Source organism: Ctenopharyngodon idella, chromosome 6 (genome assembly GCF_019924925.1).
Source record: "Ctenopharyngodon idella isolate HZGC_01 chromosome 6, HZGC01, whole genome shotgun sequence".
In the NCBI taxonomy this organism is placed as follows: Eukaryota; Metazoa; Chordata; class Actinopteri; order Cypriniformes; family Xenocyprididae; genus Ctenopharyngodon; species Ctenopharyngodon idella.
The window spans coordinates 32,358,103-32,375,078 of NC_067225.1; the positions used below are offsets into that span (position 1 = coordinate 32,358,103).

The 16,976-nt window shown below is 35.3% G+C and overlaps 1 protein-coding gene and 1 long non-coding RNA gene across 2 annotated transcripts; one reads left to right on the plus strand and one right to left on the minus strand.

Annotated features, from left to right (window-relative positions):
- Positions 1–3,084: 3,084 nt before the first annotated feature.
- LOC127514698 (1,25-dihydroxyvitamin D(3) 24-hydroxylase, mitochondrial) lies at positions 3,085–11,659 on the minus strand. The gene is made up of 12 exons (XM_051897786.1): positions 11,279–11,659; positions 10,474–10,664; positions 10,301–10,394; positions 10,124–10,217; positions 9,938–10,029; positions 9,674–9,785; positions 8,141–8,286; positions 7,699–7,865; positions 5,770–5,848; positions 4,013–4,210; positions 3,785–3,896; positions 3,085–3,659 (listed from the first exon to the last, which is right to left on the minus strand). The coding sequence occupies exons 1-11, from the start codon at positions 11,516–11,518 to the stop codon at positions 3,786–3,788; spliced, it is 1,524 nt and encodes a 507-aa protein (XP_051753746.1). The 5' UTR covers positions 11,519–11,659; the 3' UTR covers positions 3,085–3,659; position 3,785.
- A 2,881-nt stretch (positions 11,660–14,540) lies between these two features.
- On the plus strand, positions 14,541–16,214 carry LOC127514480 (uncharacterized). Its single transcript, XR_007930648.1, has 3 exons — positions 14,541–14,562; positions 14,831–14,969; positions 15,199–16,214. It is a non-coding gene; the product is annotated as an uncharacterized LOC127514480 (long non-coding RNA).
- The last annotated feature ends 762 nt before the right edge of the window (positions 16,215–16,976 follow it).

The window sequence follows — 16,976 nt, forward strand, 5'->3', positions numbered from 1 at the left end:
GGCATCATCAAGCTACGCTTTTGTTTTGAACAAGCGACCTCTAGTGGTGAAAATTGCATATTGTGCCTTTAATATAACTGATTTCCTTTTTGAATATGTAAATTATTCCTGTGATCAAAGCATCATTACTCCAGTCTTCAGTGTCACATGATCCTTCAGAAATTCTAATATGTTGATTTGCTGCTCAAGAAACATTTCTGGTCATTATCAATGTTGAAAACTGCTTAAACAACTGCTGAAAACAATGTTGTGCTGCTTCATATTTCTGTAGAAACCGTGATGCATTTTTTCAGGATACTTTGATGAATGGAAAGTTTAAAAGAACTAGAAATAGAATCTTTTGTAATATTATAAATGTCTTTACTGTCACTTTTGATTAATTTAATGTGTTTTTGCATCCCTGTTAAATTAAATATTAGATTAATTTGCTTTAATTTAACAAGAGTTGTATTTTTTTACTGGTTATTTTTGTTGCTTCATAATAAACAACCTTATAGAATGTCTTCTTTCTGTAGAAACCTTTAGTTCTGTATGGACTGTTGCCCATTTCTTAACTCGGGATAAAGGGCTTCCAGCAGGTGAATGGCCCCATTAGTAATTTAGTTTGCAATGTGAGAAACATTAGAATTGTTTTTATTCTCATGTTGTTCATAGTTTAATAAATCAATGTCACTTCATGTGAAATTATGGAGTCTTGATGCTAAACTCAGGATCTTAATAGTCCCGATGTTGAGCTTGTTGTTCTAGTTTGGCTTTGATGAAGTAGGAATCAAGTCTTACGTCAGCTCTGCTATAAGATAAACACATGCCATAATTCAGGAAAACTAATAAGGCAAGAACATGACAATTTAATTACAGGAACGCCATTCCATTACAATTGAAAGTAAAGCAAGCATAAAGATAAAAACATTAATTTTGGATGATTTATTCACTGCTCGACTTAAGTGCTATCAACATGGGTGGCAATCAGATATTTGACTCTATTGCATTGCTCTATTGGCGTAGTGAGTTTGTTTTTGCTCTGAGCCCACACAACATGAGGTGAACGACACTGGCATCAGGCCAAAGCAAAGGGACGTTGAGAAACTGGGGTTAAAGTTACAGTAGCTGCTGTTATATCACTTGGCAGTGTTTTTGTGTGCCTTTCTGTCAAAACATCAGGTTCATAGCTTGTGAAATACCAGAACATGATGACATTGTTGAATCTGTGTCAGTCCAGTGTCAGCTGACAGGCTCAGAGTGGCCAATTAACCCAAACACCCCCATCCACCCCATAAGCCCCCTGAGAACAGGTCGATACTTCATACTGGAGTACGGCCAACAGGGGGGAAAAATAAATAAATAATAAAAAATACTTAAGGGAAAAACAACAATAATAGTAATAATAATAATAATAAAAATAATAAGATATTTTTAATATTACTAATTGTATTAATATTTTTATTTTATATTGTATAATTTATTTTGATTATATTTTACCTTATTATATTTTAAGAATGCTTGACATCAGGAAATAAAAATATGAAAGAAAAATAGACAATTTTCATATATATATATATATATAGTATGTCTATGTGTGTAATATTAAAACAATATATTTCTTTTTATTTTATTTTTAATAGTTATTTTTATCACTTTCTTATATATATATATATATTATTTAATATTATTTTCATTTATATATATATATATATATATATATATACACGTATATATAAAATATAAATATTATATATTTAATATAATATAATTTATATTTATTTAATTAAATATATAAAATATATTTAAAATATATTTTATTTTTATTATATTTTACCTTTCATACTAAAAATGCTTGACATATCAGAAAATTAAAATATATTAAATATATTAAATATTATAAAAATATTATATAAATATTATATTTATTTTCTATAATTATTTTTATCACACACACACACACACACACACACACTTTTATTTTCTGATGTCCAGTAAATCCAAATTTATTTATATAGTGTTTTTCACAAAACAAAGCAGAAAATCATGATGTTAATGTTTATAATATCTTAATATCTTCATGCCTTATAGTTGCATTTATCAGATTGGAGCTGGGTGATAATATATTTCACACACACAGAAAAAAAAGGGTTTAAAATTGTACCTTTAGGGGTACAACAGCTTGTTGCCGGGGCAGTACCCTTAAAAGGACATTTTTGTACATTTTTTACTCCAAAAAGGTACATATTAGTACCTTAGAGAACAAATACATACCTTAAGGTACTCTAGTATGAAGTATCGACCTGTTCTCAGGGGGCTTATGGATGTGGATGGGTCGTATTTGTTCTCTAAGGTACTAATATGTACCTTTTTGGAGTAAAAAATGTAAAAATGTCCTTTTAAGGGTACTGCCCCAGTGACAAGCTGTTGTACACCTAAACCATTTTTTTTCATTTTGTGATGATACAATCAATCACGCAGTTGAGATTTGCTATATAGTATATATTACTTTACGTGAGTGTACTGTATACGTGTGCGGTGTACTTATATATCCAACTTAATATAGAGAACTGGGTGATAATTTTACATTGTATATTACTAATTTAAAATGAATATATTTCCCCCTTTATTTAATCCACTTCAGCCTCTGTTTTTGCAGAGAAATAATTATCATAGTCCTGATATATTGCCCTGATATAAAAGCTTTTTTATATAGATCTGATCAGTGATGGTATCAGATAGTATAACCATGGTACACCATGGTATGGAATGATTTAGGGTGCTTCAAAGTACTTCAAAGAATACACCACAGTGGATGTCCAGAAAAACATACACTGCAAAAAATTATTTTCATGATTTGTTATCATAACATTTTTTTATTTTGTCCAAGCAACTTAGATAATTAATGTAGTTCAGATAACATCATATTTTGAGTTTCTGTTGATTAAACCAATCGCCTTCATTGTATTAACTCACATTTTTAATGTCAATAAACTCAATAATTTCAGTAAACCAACAATTATTTTTTACAGTGTAGTAATACCGTGGTACTTGTCTGTAAGTGAGTGCAAAGTATTTTTAATGTGGAACACACAATGAATTCAGTTTATTTCAGACCACAGCATGACATCTGCACTTTTTATTAACAACAAAAGTGGTTTGCGGTGAACAATATCCAGTGATTTTCTAGATTGTCTTGATTTGCACATTTTTTTCTCACCACTCATACTGACATACATTAAACATAAATATATGTTATTGAGTATATAAATAGAATGTTACATTTATGTTTTATATGTACATTTCTACACAGCATTAAAAAAAGAATTTTACATAATACTGTACATGGAATGATTTCAGTACAAAACAATATTGCATAGAAAATTTACCATCTCTACATAATAATTTTAACATTTTAGTAAAATATATTTACTGTAGTAATATAGTAGGTAGCAGCAATTATGAGAAAACCTTAAATATTTAATTTAGCCTGTCATTTCCATAAAGTAAATAAATAGAATAATCATATTTACTACTGTATGAATACTAATAGTTTGAGGTATTTTTGAAACGTGAGACTGATACATTCTGTATAGGTTAGCAGCAATATAAAGGTCTTGTCATATGTCTGATCCATTGTTATGGAGTCATCCGTTCAGGTTAGTACTGGTACATGGTATCTGCAAATACAAAAAAAAAAAAAAAAAACAGGTTTTAAAATACAAGAGAAGATCCTCTCCATTCTTCAAACCTCTGCTAATATCTTTCTGATCTTTAATTAAAATGTTCGAACTCATTTCAGTACCTCATCGGGGGACAAACGCCACTGGAAGCTCTCGACTGGGAACCAGAGTTCCTGAATGCAGCGCTTCCACTGGCTCATAGTCTGTGGCCACAATCTCATAGTCGCGTAGTATCTGTGATAAAGAGCATACGAAACATTTGAACTAGGTGAAGATAATACATTAATGTATAGTAAGACCAACTAGAAGTACTGGTAATCATTTAATGTACAGCTACACTGAAAACTTACCCAACAAAGACTCAGTTGGATCTGTAACTCAGCGAGACGTCGGCCGATGCACATCCTCTTTCCTATCCCAAAGGGCACATGGGCAAAAGGGTTGATGGAGCTTTTATCTTGAAGCCAGCGTTCTGGTCTGAACTGCTTCCCGTTGTCAAAATACTCCTCGTTCGAACCGATAGCCTGACTGTTGATCATCAGGATGGTCTGAGAACAAAAAGAAATAGGGTTAAATAAATATAATGCACTCAAATTTCATTTCATGAACTGCTAAACATGAATTCAATCATGTGCAATGCATAAAATGTCTATAAAACTTCACATTTAACATGGATAATATGATAAACTAATGAATGGGACACAAGTTACAGCAAAATCTACACTCTAAAATTGATTAAATTTAAACAGTAAAATACCGTTTCCATTAAAACAGTAATACAGTGTAAAAACCAATGTCCTCTAACCAATACGCCCATATAGGTCGTTTGTCACTTCCCTGAAATACTACCCATATAAACGTTTACTAAAGTTGCGCCCCTATCGACAACAGGACACTTTCATTTTAATGGATTGTACCCTTTTTTTCTGCGTCATATTTCGGGTCGCGTATCTCCATTGGTAGAGCATTGCAATATACAGCAAAATGAATTCATGTGATCATGCGATCGTGGGTTCGATCCCAGGGAACGCATGTACTCATAATGTGTATATGCACTATAAATCACGAAGGGTAGGTTTAGGGTTGGGGTAGGTGTAGTCGTTAATAAAAAAATTAGTTTTGCTAAATAGAAATAGGACAAATGGTGGGTAAGGGACCGTGTAAAAAAAGTCCACACATTGCATTTAAATGAACACGCGTTTTGATTGGTAACAACGGTCAACGGTCATTTCATGACGACAGAAGTAACATGACATTGTCATTATTTTTACAGCAGCTAGAGGGCGCATGACTTTAAAACGTATATATTAGTCGTAATAAGGTGCTTGATAAAACAACCTATAGGGTCGTTTTTTGGAGGAGGACAGTCTCGTAAAAACAATGCATTCTGGGTAATTTTATTTGTCGTTAAATGATAAATATTACCCAGAATGCATTTTTAAGGTATATTACTTTTGTATATTACAATGCATTCTGTATATTACAATGCATTCTGGGTAATATTATTTGTCGTTTTCAACAAAGTAGCCTATTTCAAGTTTTTTTTATTGAAACAGTAATATACCGTAAAAACAATGCATTCTGGGTAATTTTATTTGTCGTTCTCGAAAATGACAAATATTACCCAGAATGCATTGTTTTTACAGTATATTACTGTTTCGACGGAAAATGGTATTTTACCATGTAAATTTGTTTAATTTTTTTACAGCTATTTTTTAGAATGGTAAAATACCGTTTTCCATTATAATAAAGCGTAGAAACAATGCATTCTGGGTCATTTTTTTTCATTAAACGACAAATATTACCCAGAATACATTATTTTTACGCTATTACCCATATATATATAAATATATATCAATGATTAACATCAAACTCTATTGCGATCAATTGTCAATTCTTTCGTGCTTTATGAAAGGAGCGTTTTTTGCTGGTAATGTAGAGCTTTCCAAACCAGCCGCTTATGAACTCTTATTTCAGTTAAGATGCTGTTTTAGAAGGTAGCTGCCTGCGAGTTAGATGGTAGACATCAGGACCACTCACTAGGTTTTGGATCAGAGTTCATATAGGGGGCAGTAGTGAGCAGGTCTGCTAATAATAAAATACTCACTCCTTTAGGCAGAGTATATTCGCCCAGCACAGTGTCCTTGTCTAAGGTACGGCTGGTGAACGGCACAGATGGTGAAACTCTGTAGAAATAAAAAACAACAAAGAACTTCTTACTGTTGAGAATTCCAGAGAATTCCATTTTTTGCATGCGTGAGTGTGTAAGCTGAAAGGTATGAGGCACGTTATGGCGCTAATGCAGGTCAAGGCTAGATAATCCCACAAATACACCATCAACATTCTCGGCACATGCTTCAGCATTATCCTTCTTTAATGTCCAAAGACATGTCTTCCTGTAACGCATGACTGACGCCTGGAACATGAAAGTGTGAGGGCATAAACATGACTTCCATGTGCTTTCGGATTCCAGTTGGGACTATTATGTCACCTGACTGGACCAGGCTAATCTGCCAGTCTATTAGAAATGATCATGCATCACCTCATATGAACCTTTTACAGCTGATACTACAAATTTATCAGAAGAGTGCTGGGATTGCTCTTAAAAATAAAGAGGGTTTTTACAGTGATGCCATAGAAGAGCTATATTTTCAGTAAACTGTTCTTAAAAGAATCATTTTTTAGTGTAAAGAACCTTGTAATAAACTAAAGAACATTTTGTGCAATGGAAGGATACCATGAACGTTGAAGGTTCTTCACGGGACCATCAATGCCAATATAGAACTTTTATTTTTAAAGGTGTAAGAAATATTTTGATTCCCCAAAAGAGCTTTTCAGTGAACAGTTCTTAAATGAAGCATTTTGTCTGAGTTTGAAGAACATTTTAATAATCTAAAGAACCCTTTTTCCACTAAAGAACTGTTTGTGCAATGGAAAGATTATACACTCTTTTAAAAAAAGGTTCCAAAAGGGTGTTTTTGCAGTGATGCAATAGATAGAAGAACCATTTTGGGTTCCTCAAAGAACCTTTTAGTGATCAGTTCTTAAAAGAACCATGTTTTCTTAGTGTGAAAAACATTTTAAAAATCTAAAGAACCTTTTTCCAGTATAAAAGCCTTTTGTTTAATGAAAAGTTTCCATGGATGTTAAAGGTTCAATACCAAAAAAGAACCTTAATTTTTAGGGGTGTAAGAACAATTTTGGGTTCCCCAAAGAATTTTTCAGTAAACATTTCCTAAATGAACCATTTTTTCTTAGTTTGAAGAACATTTTAATAATCTAAAGAACCTTTTTCCACAAAAGAACTTCTTGTGCAATGGAAAGATTCCATGAATTTGAATGGTTCTTCATGGAACCATAAAGAACCTTTATTTTTGGGTTCCCTAAAGTGAGCAGTGAGCAGTTCTTAAAATAATCTTTTTTTTTTTTTTTTTTTTAGAGTGAAGAACAATTCAACAATCTACAGAACCCTTTTCCACTATAAAGAACATTTTGTGGAATAGGAAGGATCCAAGGTTCTTGATGGAACCACTGATGCCAATAAAGAACCAGAATTTTAAGGGTGTAAGAACCATTTTGGGTTCCCCAAAGAACTTTCCAGAAACTTTTGTGCAATGGAAAGATTCCACACTCTTTATTTGGCATTGATGGTTGCATCAAGAATCATAAAACGTCCATGGAACCTTTCCATTCCACAAAAGGGTCTTTATAGTGGAAAAGGGTTCTTTCGATTTAAAAAATGGTTCTTTTAAGAACTGTTCACTGAAAGGTTCCTTGGGGAACCAAAAGCGGTTCTTCTATGGCAAGCTTTTGGAATCTATTAAGAGTGCATGAATTTTAAAGGTTCTTCATGGAACCTTTGATGCCAGTACAGAACCTTTATTATTAAGAGTGTAAAGTGGATTATCTTAACCGGTATTAAGGCAAGACCTTTCAAGAAAATCAAAAGGAAGACATGAGGAATGATATACTAACTAAAATCAATTTTAGGAGCAATTTTAAAGTATATTTTGGGGTGAAATGTGCGCATGCTCACCTCATGGACTCCTTCAGACAGGCTTTGAGGTAGGGCATGTTCTTGATGTGCTCGGCACGAGGCGTCTGCCCAGCAGGCACCACGTCTTGGATCTCCTTCAGAAGTTTTCCTTGGGCGCAGGGGTTACGGGAGAGGTTGAAAATAGCCCACAACATGCTATTAGCAGTCTGCAAGAGGAAAACAAGAAGGATTTGCTTGGTCAATCAGGGCCACACTGTACAATGTTCCTCCAGCGGAACAATTAACGGAGCGCTACGCCCGCCTTGCCTCATTCTTCTGACTTATGTGCTTGAGTGAACTAAGCCTGGATAAGAGCAGAACAAAGACGAGTTAAATCAACTGTTTTTTTAGCTCGCTCGCGTGTGACTCGAAAACAAGCTTGCTGAAAAACAAGTTTGTTTGTCTTGGGTTGTGAAAGTGCATCTTTGTTATGAAAGCGTACCGTCTCCACTCCTCCGACCTGAAGTTCTGTTGTGGCGGCGTACAGCTCCTTCTTGGTGAGGTGGCTCTGGTGGTAGATGTCGCAGAGGAAGTCGTCCGCTTTGCCATTTGAGTGCCTCTTCAGATTCTTGTCAATGTAAAGTTTAGCTGTAAAGATGATAGATTGCTTAATTAATTGGTGATATTTCTGATGAAACATTTTTATAAAAGTGTGTGCATTCTTAAATAGTATTTCATGAAAATGTAAGAAAATAAAACATGCTATTTGCTCAATAATATTTACAGTAAATGCATGATTTAACGATGTCCTTTATTGATAGTTATGTTCACTAAAGCTGCATTTTTTATACAGTAAAAATAGAAATATTGTGAAATATTATTACAGAACTTTTTTCTATGTGAATATATAGTAAAATATAATTTATTCCTGTGATCAAAGCTGAATTTTCAGCATCATTACTCCAGTCTTAAGTGTCACATGATCCTTCAGAAATCATTCTAATATGATGATTTGCTGCTCAAAAAAACCCTATTTCAACTTAAAAGCTTAAGTTCAGTTTCAGTCAATTCATCGTAAATTATATTAAACTGTGCAAAAATAAATAAAATCAATTACTTTGTTGAGTTAAAGTAATGTCAAACATTAGTTGCCTTGACTTCCTGATCATATCATTTTTTACAGTGTTCATTTTATTATGAATGTTGAAAACAGTTCTTTGAAATATAAATCTTTTTGTAAAAATCACTTTAATGCATATTTGCTGAATAAATCTGACTTATACTACATAAAACATACACGCATATCCATTTTTAAATAGACTTTTATTGTTATAGTATGTAATTATTTATTATTTCTTCTATATATTCATATTAGTCCATTTTAAATTAACTTATAACAGTGATTTAAACTGTTTTTCTTTCTTTATGCCTATGCAAAGCACTTTGAATCATCATAGTGAAATTGTTAATTTAAATAAACCTTGCATTCATATTTCAGTTGTATTTAATATTCAGAGGAATATGTATGTATACTTAGATTTAAATAACTAATTGTTCATTAAAACTGGTATGAAACTGGTATTAGCATTTTTGTCTTAATGGCAGGCCTACATGTGTCGGACAGCCCTACTTGAACTTGTCCAGCACTTGCTGCTGTTGTTTTGCTGCAGGAAAGACGAAATATTTCTTAATGTGTGACAGGTGTCTGTCAGTGAGCAGCCGCTAATGGAGCAACAGCAGCACAACAAACTGTGAGTAATTCAGCCTCGCGTCAACATTCCTACCCGCCTCTCCCTCCCTCCCTGCTGCTAGTACAAATATTTGGCTGGATTCTCTTGCACTTAGGTCACAGCGTTTACTACCATGGTTTACTCTCTCTCTCTCTTTCTTTCTCTCTCTCTCCTGCTGTGTGCACGGATCTGCTTTGGAGGGTTGAGGCAGAAAGCCGTAAGTTCATGTGTCATCACCTGACTGGAAATGTGCTTTGAACGCCTTTATGGGTCACACGTCATCTGATAAAGGAACTCTTTAGTACCTGTGCTAAAAATACGGTCCCATGCCGCTGTGTGGTCTTTCCATGTTTTCGTATTCAGGTTCCTGTGAAGCTCCACGGGCGTCACCATCATTGTTCCAAAGGTGCTCATCATCTGAAAGTGAGAAAACACCATCTGTTTTTCAACTGCATCTTTGCATTGCTAACGCCTCAAATGCAGCTAAGGAGAAGTAGATAAAGCTTATCAACTTTCGCAGGTTTATCAGAGACCCTCACTGTATTGGGTCAAAGAGATGGTCAATTTACCGTTTTGATCGCGGTGATGAAATCCATGGCCTCCTCGCTGACACGGTCTTGCAAGAGCCCAAAACGTTTGTCATAAAGTACATAGCAAATGGCTATAAGAACAAAAGAGAAAGAAACATTAAATGCATTTCATTAAAGCAATGCAGAATGGTGCAAGTTTGTGGCAAGTGTTGCATGAAAACTCACTTTCAAAGGACCACTTGTTCAGTTCAAAATACAAATCATTCATCTTCCCATTGACATGGGCTCTTCCGATCCTCTTTATCAAATCAGCTGAAACCTTTCCATAAAGACAACAAGCAGTCACTCCTATATTCGTGAATGATACAGTACGTGAACTGATGTTTATGAAGCAGAACTCACTTCATTGATTTTCCTGTCCAGTTTCATGACTTCGGTTGGTTTCATGAGTTTCTGCTGGAAAGCGCTGCGCACCCGCTGCCAGTCCTTCCCCTCCCTGAAAATGCATGAGTTTAAAATACCAGAAATGTCATGGAATAACCAATAAAATCTTGTAACGGGAGCAGAATATTTACAGTATGAGCAGCCCATAAGCCTCGTCCCTCATGTCTCTGTAGGCTTTCCATGGTTTGATCTCCAGTCTCTGAGGGTAGCTGCCCTCTTTCCTGTAAAGAGCCTCCAATAAACACGGAGAACCAATGTGAACTGACTCAAAAGAGCCCAGCTTCATCCGGAAGATCTTCCCAAACTTCTTATGGTAATCGATCTGAGGTTAAAAAGATAAAAGAACAGAGAAGAGAAACTTAAAACAGAGGAAATGTACAGGTACACATGACTTGATATATATATTGGTGCTGTCAAACGATTAATCACTTTTTTTTTGGGTGCAATTAATCGCAATATATATATATATACTTTGGACAGGTTTATTTATATACTGTAGCACGTTTTATATGCAGATGTAGAGATTCAAAGTGCTCTGAATAACCATAAATAAAGACATAAAAATATGAATTAAGTTAAATTAAGTTAAAGTTAATTTATAGTGTATATATAAATAAGAAAAATATAAATGAAAAGCCCACATGAATTTAAATAAAATCTTATTTAAATAATAAAAATAATAATATTAATAATTATTATTACTATTAATAAAGTAAAAGCTTTTTATAGTCATTTCATAAACATTTTGATTCAAATGACTTTAAATAGGCATAAACAGATATATATAAACAAATTTTTTCTTAAATTTGACTAAAAATAATAAAAGAAAATAAATATGGCATTTAAAAACTTTATTTAAAATCATTAAAATAAATAAGTACATAAATGAAAATAAAATAATAGTTTTATAATGCATATTTATAAAGAGGTTCATACCAGCGCCTCGTGTTGTCTTTTTAAACCTCCTTTCCGGAGCACCTCGATGAGGCTGCCGAACAGCGGCCAGTTGGTTGGTCCAGGAATGGAGTCGAGACTGTGCGCGCAGGGCGCGCTCCCGGCAGCATCCTTCGAGTCCAGCACGCACACGGAGGATGTGGGCTTGCAGTGCTGAATCCCTACAGACTTCTTCTTCAGCATCTCCAGAATCTGAGGACCTTTTTGGATATGCGCTCTCATCTTGACGCGTGCGTAAAACAACGTGCGTAAAAGTGTCAGTGGAGTTTCTCTTAAATGCCACTATATATATACTTGCGGCTGTGTTTATCTCGGTCGGACGCGGCGACCAATCAGGAATCGTGTGTGGAAGTCGAGCCCAACATTCATTTATGGATCTACGTTGGTGAGTGCATGACCCCACATAGACCGAGGAAGTGCCCTCAAACGCGCTTAATAAATAAACATAACGGAGGTGAGGCGGTTCGCTTTGAGCTGCCCTTAACTCCTCTCTCTGAGTCAACACTGAGACCACGCGACGCCACTTTGCGCAAATATTTACTCAGTAGCTCCTGTGCGCGCGCTCGTGGCCAAAGGCGATCTGGTTGTTTGTACAGTATGTGCGATGGTGCCTTAGAACATTTCGACGTGGAATTTCATTGATGACATCTCACATTTAATCATCGTTGAGCATCATTATGCATGCGTGCGTTTTGCATTGAGATACGGTTTTAAAGTATTAGCTATATCAGGATAGTTGATAAATAACATGGATGTATGTCCATGAACATCACGATTTTAGATGAACAAGTCGCATTATGTGTATGAGAGGAAGTGCATATTCATATAAATTACACATATTCAACAAGTATTCAATGAATGTGATGTCATGAAGACGGCATGCATAATAATTATAGAATAATAAAACAATAAGAATTATAGCATTTTAACCATTATTAGGACAAATAGCACGTTTTATGCAACTGTAGAGATTCAAAGTGATCTAAATAACCATAAATAATGAAAAAAGTCAAAAAAAAAATCACTCATTTAAAAAGTTTATTTATAGCATAGGCCTATATATAAATAAGAAAAAATATAAATTTAAAGAGCACACAAATTGAAATAAAATCAAGCAATTATATTATTAATGCCATACTATTTTTTATTCTTTTTATCATATTACTTTAATAAACAGATATATAAAATTACCTTTAAAATAAAAATAAAAGTTAACAGGGTTTTTTTAAATGTCAAAAAATAATACAACAAAATAAAAAGGAATAAATAAGTTAAATTAAAATCATTCAAATAAATAAGGACATAAATGAAAATAAAATAATTGTTTTATAATGCATAATAACAGAGGTTCATATATGCATATGTCCATGAACTCCAAGATTTTACATTGAAAAGTAGTAGAGGAAGTGCATATCCATATAAAGTACAAATATTAAGTATTCAATGAATATGTTGTCATGAAGACGGCATGCATAATAATCATAGACAGATAAAAAAGTGAATTATAGCATCTTCCACCACAGGACACAGCTGAAATAAACTGCACTTTAACTATAGCGTATTTGGCTACAAAGTTTGTTTAGCATTGTAGATTCTGTAAGGGTCGTGTAGCCGGGCCATGTTGTTAATGTGTGTATCGTATGACCTGTGAGCATGAGGTTTGAGTATAAAATTAGCCGAGGGAAGCGTGTTGCCCAGTACCCAGTGTACATGATGCAAAAACATCATCTTACATCTGAACTCAAGCCTCTCTGGTAATCCCACGCTCATGATAGTTTAGTATAGTTTTACAAAAGTACAGATATGCGGTACAGTAAACATGTTGACTCATAGCACACACAGATCTTGTTTAAATAACCTTGAACCCTCTGCAGTGCTTGCTGTGCTGCCGTAACATTTAACAAGATCGAGTCCACAAAACACACAGAGAACAGATTCATCAGGATTGTGTTTGGAAGTGCCTTGAGCCGAAGCGGCCATGTCTGTTGGCTAATGATCTCAAAATGGCCAAATGTTGGCTGATATATACACATATACATTTTTATATATATATATATATATAGACAGTGCCCTCCACGATTATTGGCACCCTTAGTAAATATGAGCAAAGGCGGCTATGAAAATAAATCTGCATTGTTTATCCTTTTGATCTTTCATTCAAAAAATTCACAAAATTCTAACCTATCATTGAAGTAAAACAATTGAAAATGGGGGGAAAAGCTCATTATGAAATAAATGTTTTTCTCTAGTTCACGTTGGCCACAATTATTGCAACGTCTTTTTCCCAAGATAACAGCTCTGAGTGTTCTTCTAAAATACCTGATGAGTTTGAAGAACACCTGAGGAGAGATCAGAGACCATTCCTTCATGCAGAATCTCTCCAGATCCTTCAGATTCCAGCTCCATGTTGGTGCTTCTTCTCTTCAGTTCACTCCACTCATTTTCTTTAGGGTTCAGATCAGGGGAATGGGATGGCCATGGCAGAAGCTTCATTTTGTGCTCAATGACACATTTCTGTGTTGGTTTTGATGTTTGTTTTGGATCATTGTCCCAATGGAAGATCCAATCACGGCCCATTATTGGATTTCTAGCAGAAGTGGTCAGGTTTTGATTTTTATCTGTTAGTATTTGATAGAATCCATGATACCATGTATCTGAAGAAGTTGTCCAGGACCTCCAGCAGAAAAATAGGCCCATAACATTAAAGATCTAGCAATATATTTAACAGTGGGCATGGGGTACTTTTGTGTGTGTAAAACATTTTCAGCTGGTTAAACTTAGAAATGTAAGTTCACCTGCTGCCTTAAAAATGTGAGTTAACTCAACTTGAAGATAAGCTTTGTTTCAACTCACAAATAGTCAAGACAATGCATTACTTTAAGTTTAAGTAATGCATTGTCTTGACTATTTGTGAGTTGAAACAAAGCTTATCTTCAAGTTGAGTTAACTCACATTTTTAAGGCAGCAGGTGAACTTACATTTCTAAGTTTAACCAGCTGAAAATGTTTTACAGTGTAACAGATGTTATATCAATTTATTAATTTCACACAAAATCTCTCCCTTTATCAATTATTTTATATTTACATAATTATTTTGTATTCTGGCAATTCTTTTAATATTAATTTCTGTTATTTGAGCTGTTTTCTATTATTGTATTTTCATTTCTTCAGTGTTTGTTGTAATTGTTAAATAATGGTACGTGGCCCCTTTAAGAAATAAGTTCCGGTTGCTTTCCTTCAGTTCGCGATAAGCGCGGCTGGGGAAAGGTGAGTTCTGCTGGAGCTCTCACTAAAAAGCTTAAAATGAGTTAGTTTCTTGTGATTTAATATATATATATATTTTGTGTAACATGAAGTATGTTTGTTTTGAGTGTTTGTTATGAGTGTTAAAGATCCGTGGCTAAAATGATCTGTTTTGACTGGCAGGTCAATGCCAAAACTGTGAAGGCCATGGATTGACTTTTTTTTATTAATTTTCCTTTTTATTTATCCATGTAATAATAATAATAATTAATAATTCCTTACATTTATATAGCGCCTTTCTGGGTACTCAAAGCGCTTTACATACAGAAGGGGGAATCTCCTCAACCACCACCAATGTGCAGCATCCACCTGGATGATACGACGGCAGCCATATTGCGCCAGAACACCCACCACACACCAGCTTACACCAGGTATGTTTTCTATCCATGTTTCTGTTAATATTGTTGTTTTGAGTTCATGTAAAATGTTTTCTATTGAGAAAAGTGTTAAATATTGTTGATCTAATCACATGCAGTTTATTTGAAAATTGTAATATGAAGTCAGTTCGCGGTAAGCGCGGCTGGGGAAAGGTCAATGCCAAAACTGTGAAGGTCACGGATTGACTTTCTTTTTCATTAATTTTCCTTTTTATTCATCCAGAATAAAAAGTGGTCTAAGGAATCTCTGTTGTCCGGTCTCCTTAAATTGCCAACACAACGCAGAGCGAAGGTGCAGACCGGTCACATGTGCACCAAACCCATCTGGTGGGTTTGCTGCCAAAGAGCTCTTTTTTTAGTTTCATCTGACCATAGAACCAGGTCCCTTTTGAATTTCCAGTCGTGTCTGACAACTGAATATGCTGGAGATTGTTTCTGGATGAGAGCAGAGGATTTTTCTTGAAACCCTCCCGAACAACTTGTGGGGATGTAGGTGCTGTTTGATAATTTTTTTTTAGGCTTTCTGAGACTCAAGACTCAACTAATCTCTGCAATTCTCCAGCTGTGATCCTTGGAGAGTCTTTGTCCACTCAAACTCTCCTCCTCACCGCGCATTAGGACGATTTAGACACACGTCCTCTTCCAGACAGATTTGTAACATCTTTAGTTGATTGGAACTTCTTAATTATTGCCTTGATGGTGGAAATGGGGATTTTCAATGTGTTAGCTTTTTTCTTATAGCCATTTTCTATTTTGTGAAGCTCAACAATCTTTTGCTGCACATCAGAACTATATTCTTTGGTTTTTCTCATTGTGTTGAATGATTAAGGGAATTTGGCCTTTGTGTTTACACATATTTGTACTCCTGTGGAACAGGAAGTCATGGCTGGACAATTTCATGCTCCTAGTCACCCTGGTGTGCTAAAAAAAATGTAAATATGAATGGGAATATACTTCAGAGATATTTTACTCATAAGAATTTCTAGGGGTGCTAATAATTGTGGCCAACATGTATTGGAGAAAAACATTTATTTCATAATGTGAGTTTCCCCCCACTTTCAATCATTTTACTTTGATAAAATGTTAGAATTTTGTGAATTTTTTTGAATGAAAGAGCAGAAGGATAAACAATGCAGATTTATTTTCACAGCCGTCTTTGCTCATATTTACTAAAGGTGCCAATAATTGTGGAGGGCACTAATATTATATAATATATATATATATACATACACACACACCGATCGGGCATAACATTATGACCACCTTCCTAATATTGTGTTGGTCCCCTAAGTCCATCAAGGCATGGACTCCACTAGACCCCTGAAGGTGTGCTGTGATATCTAGCACCAAGATGTTAGCAGCAGATCCTTTAAGTCCTGTAAGTTGCGAGGTGGAGCCTCCATGGATTGGACTTGTTTGCTCAGCACATCCCACAGATGCTGGATTGAGATCTGGGGAATTTGGAGGCCTAGTAAACACCTCAAACTCGTTGTTGTGCTCCTTAAACCATTCCTGAACCATTTTTGCTTTGAGGAAGGGCGCATTATCCTGCTGAAAGAGGCCACAGCCACCAGAGAATACCGTTTCCATGAAAGGGAGTACATGGTCTGCAACAATGCTTAGGTAGGTGGTACGTGTCAAAGTAACATCCACATGGATGGCAGGACCCAAGGTTTCCCACCATCACACACTGCCTCCGCAGGCATGCCTTCTTCCCATAGTGCATCCTGGTGCCATGTGTTTCCCATGCAGGTAAGCGATGCACACGCACCCGGCCATCCACGTGATGTAAAAGAAAACATGATTCATCAAGCCACCTTCTTCCATTGCTCCGTGGTCCAGTTCTGATGCTCACGTGCCCATTGTTGGTTCTTTCGGAGGTGGACACACGGGCCAGCCATCAATGAGCCTTGGCCGCCCATGACCCTGTCGCCGGTTCACCACTGTTCCTTCCTTGGAGCACTTTTGATAGATACTGACCACTGCAGACCGGGAACACCC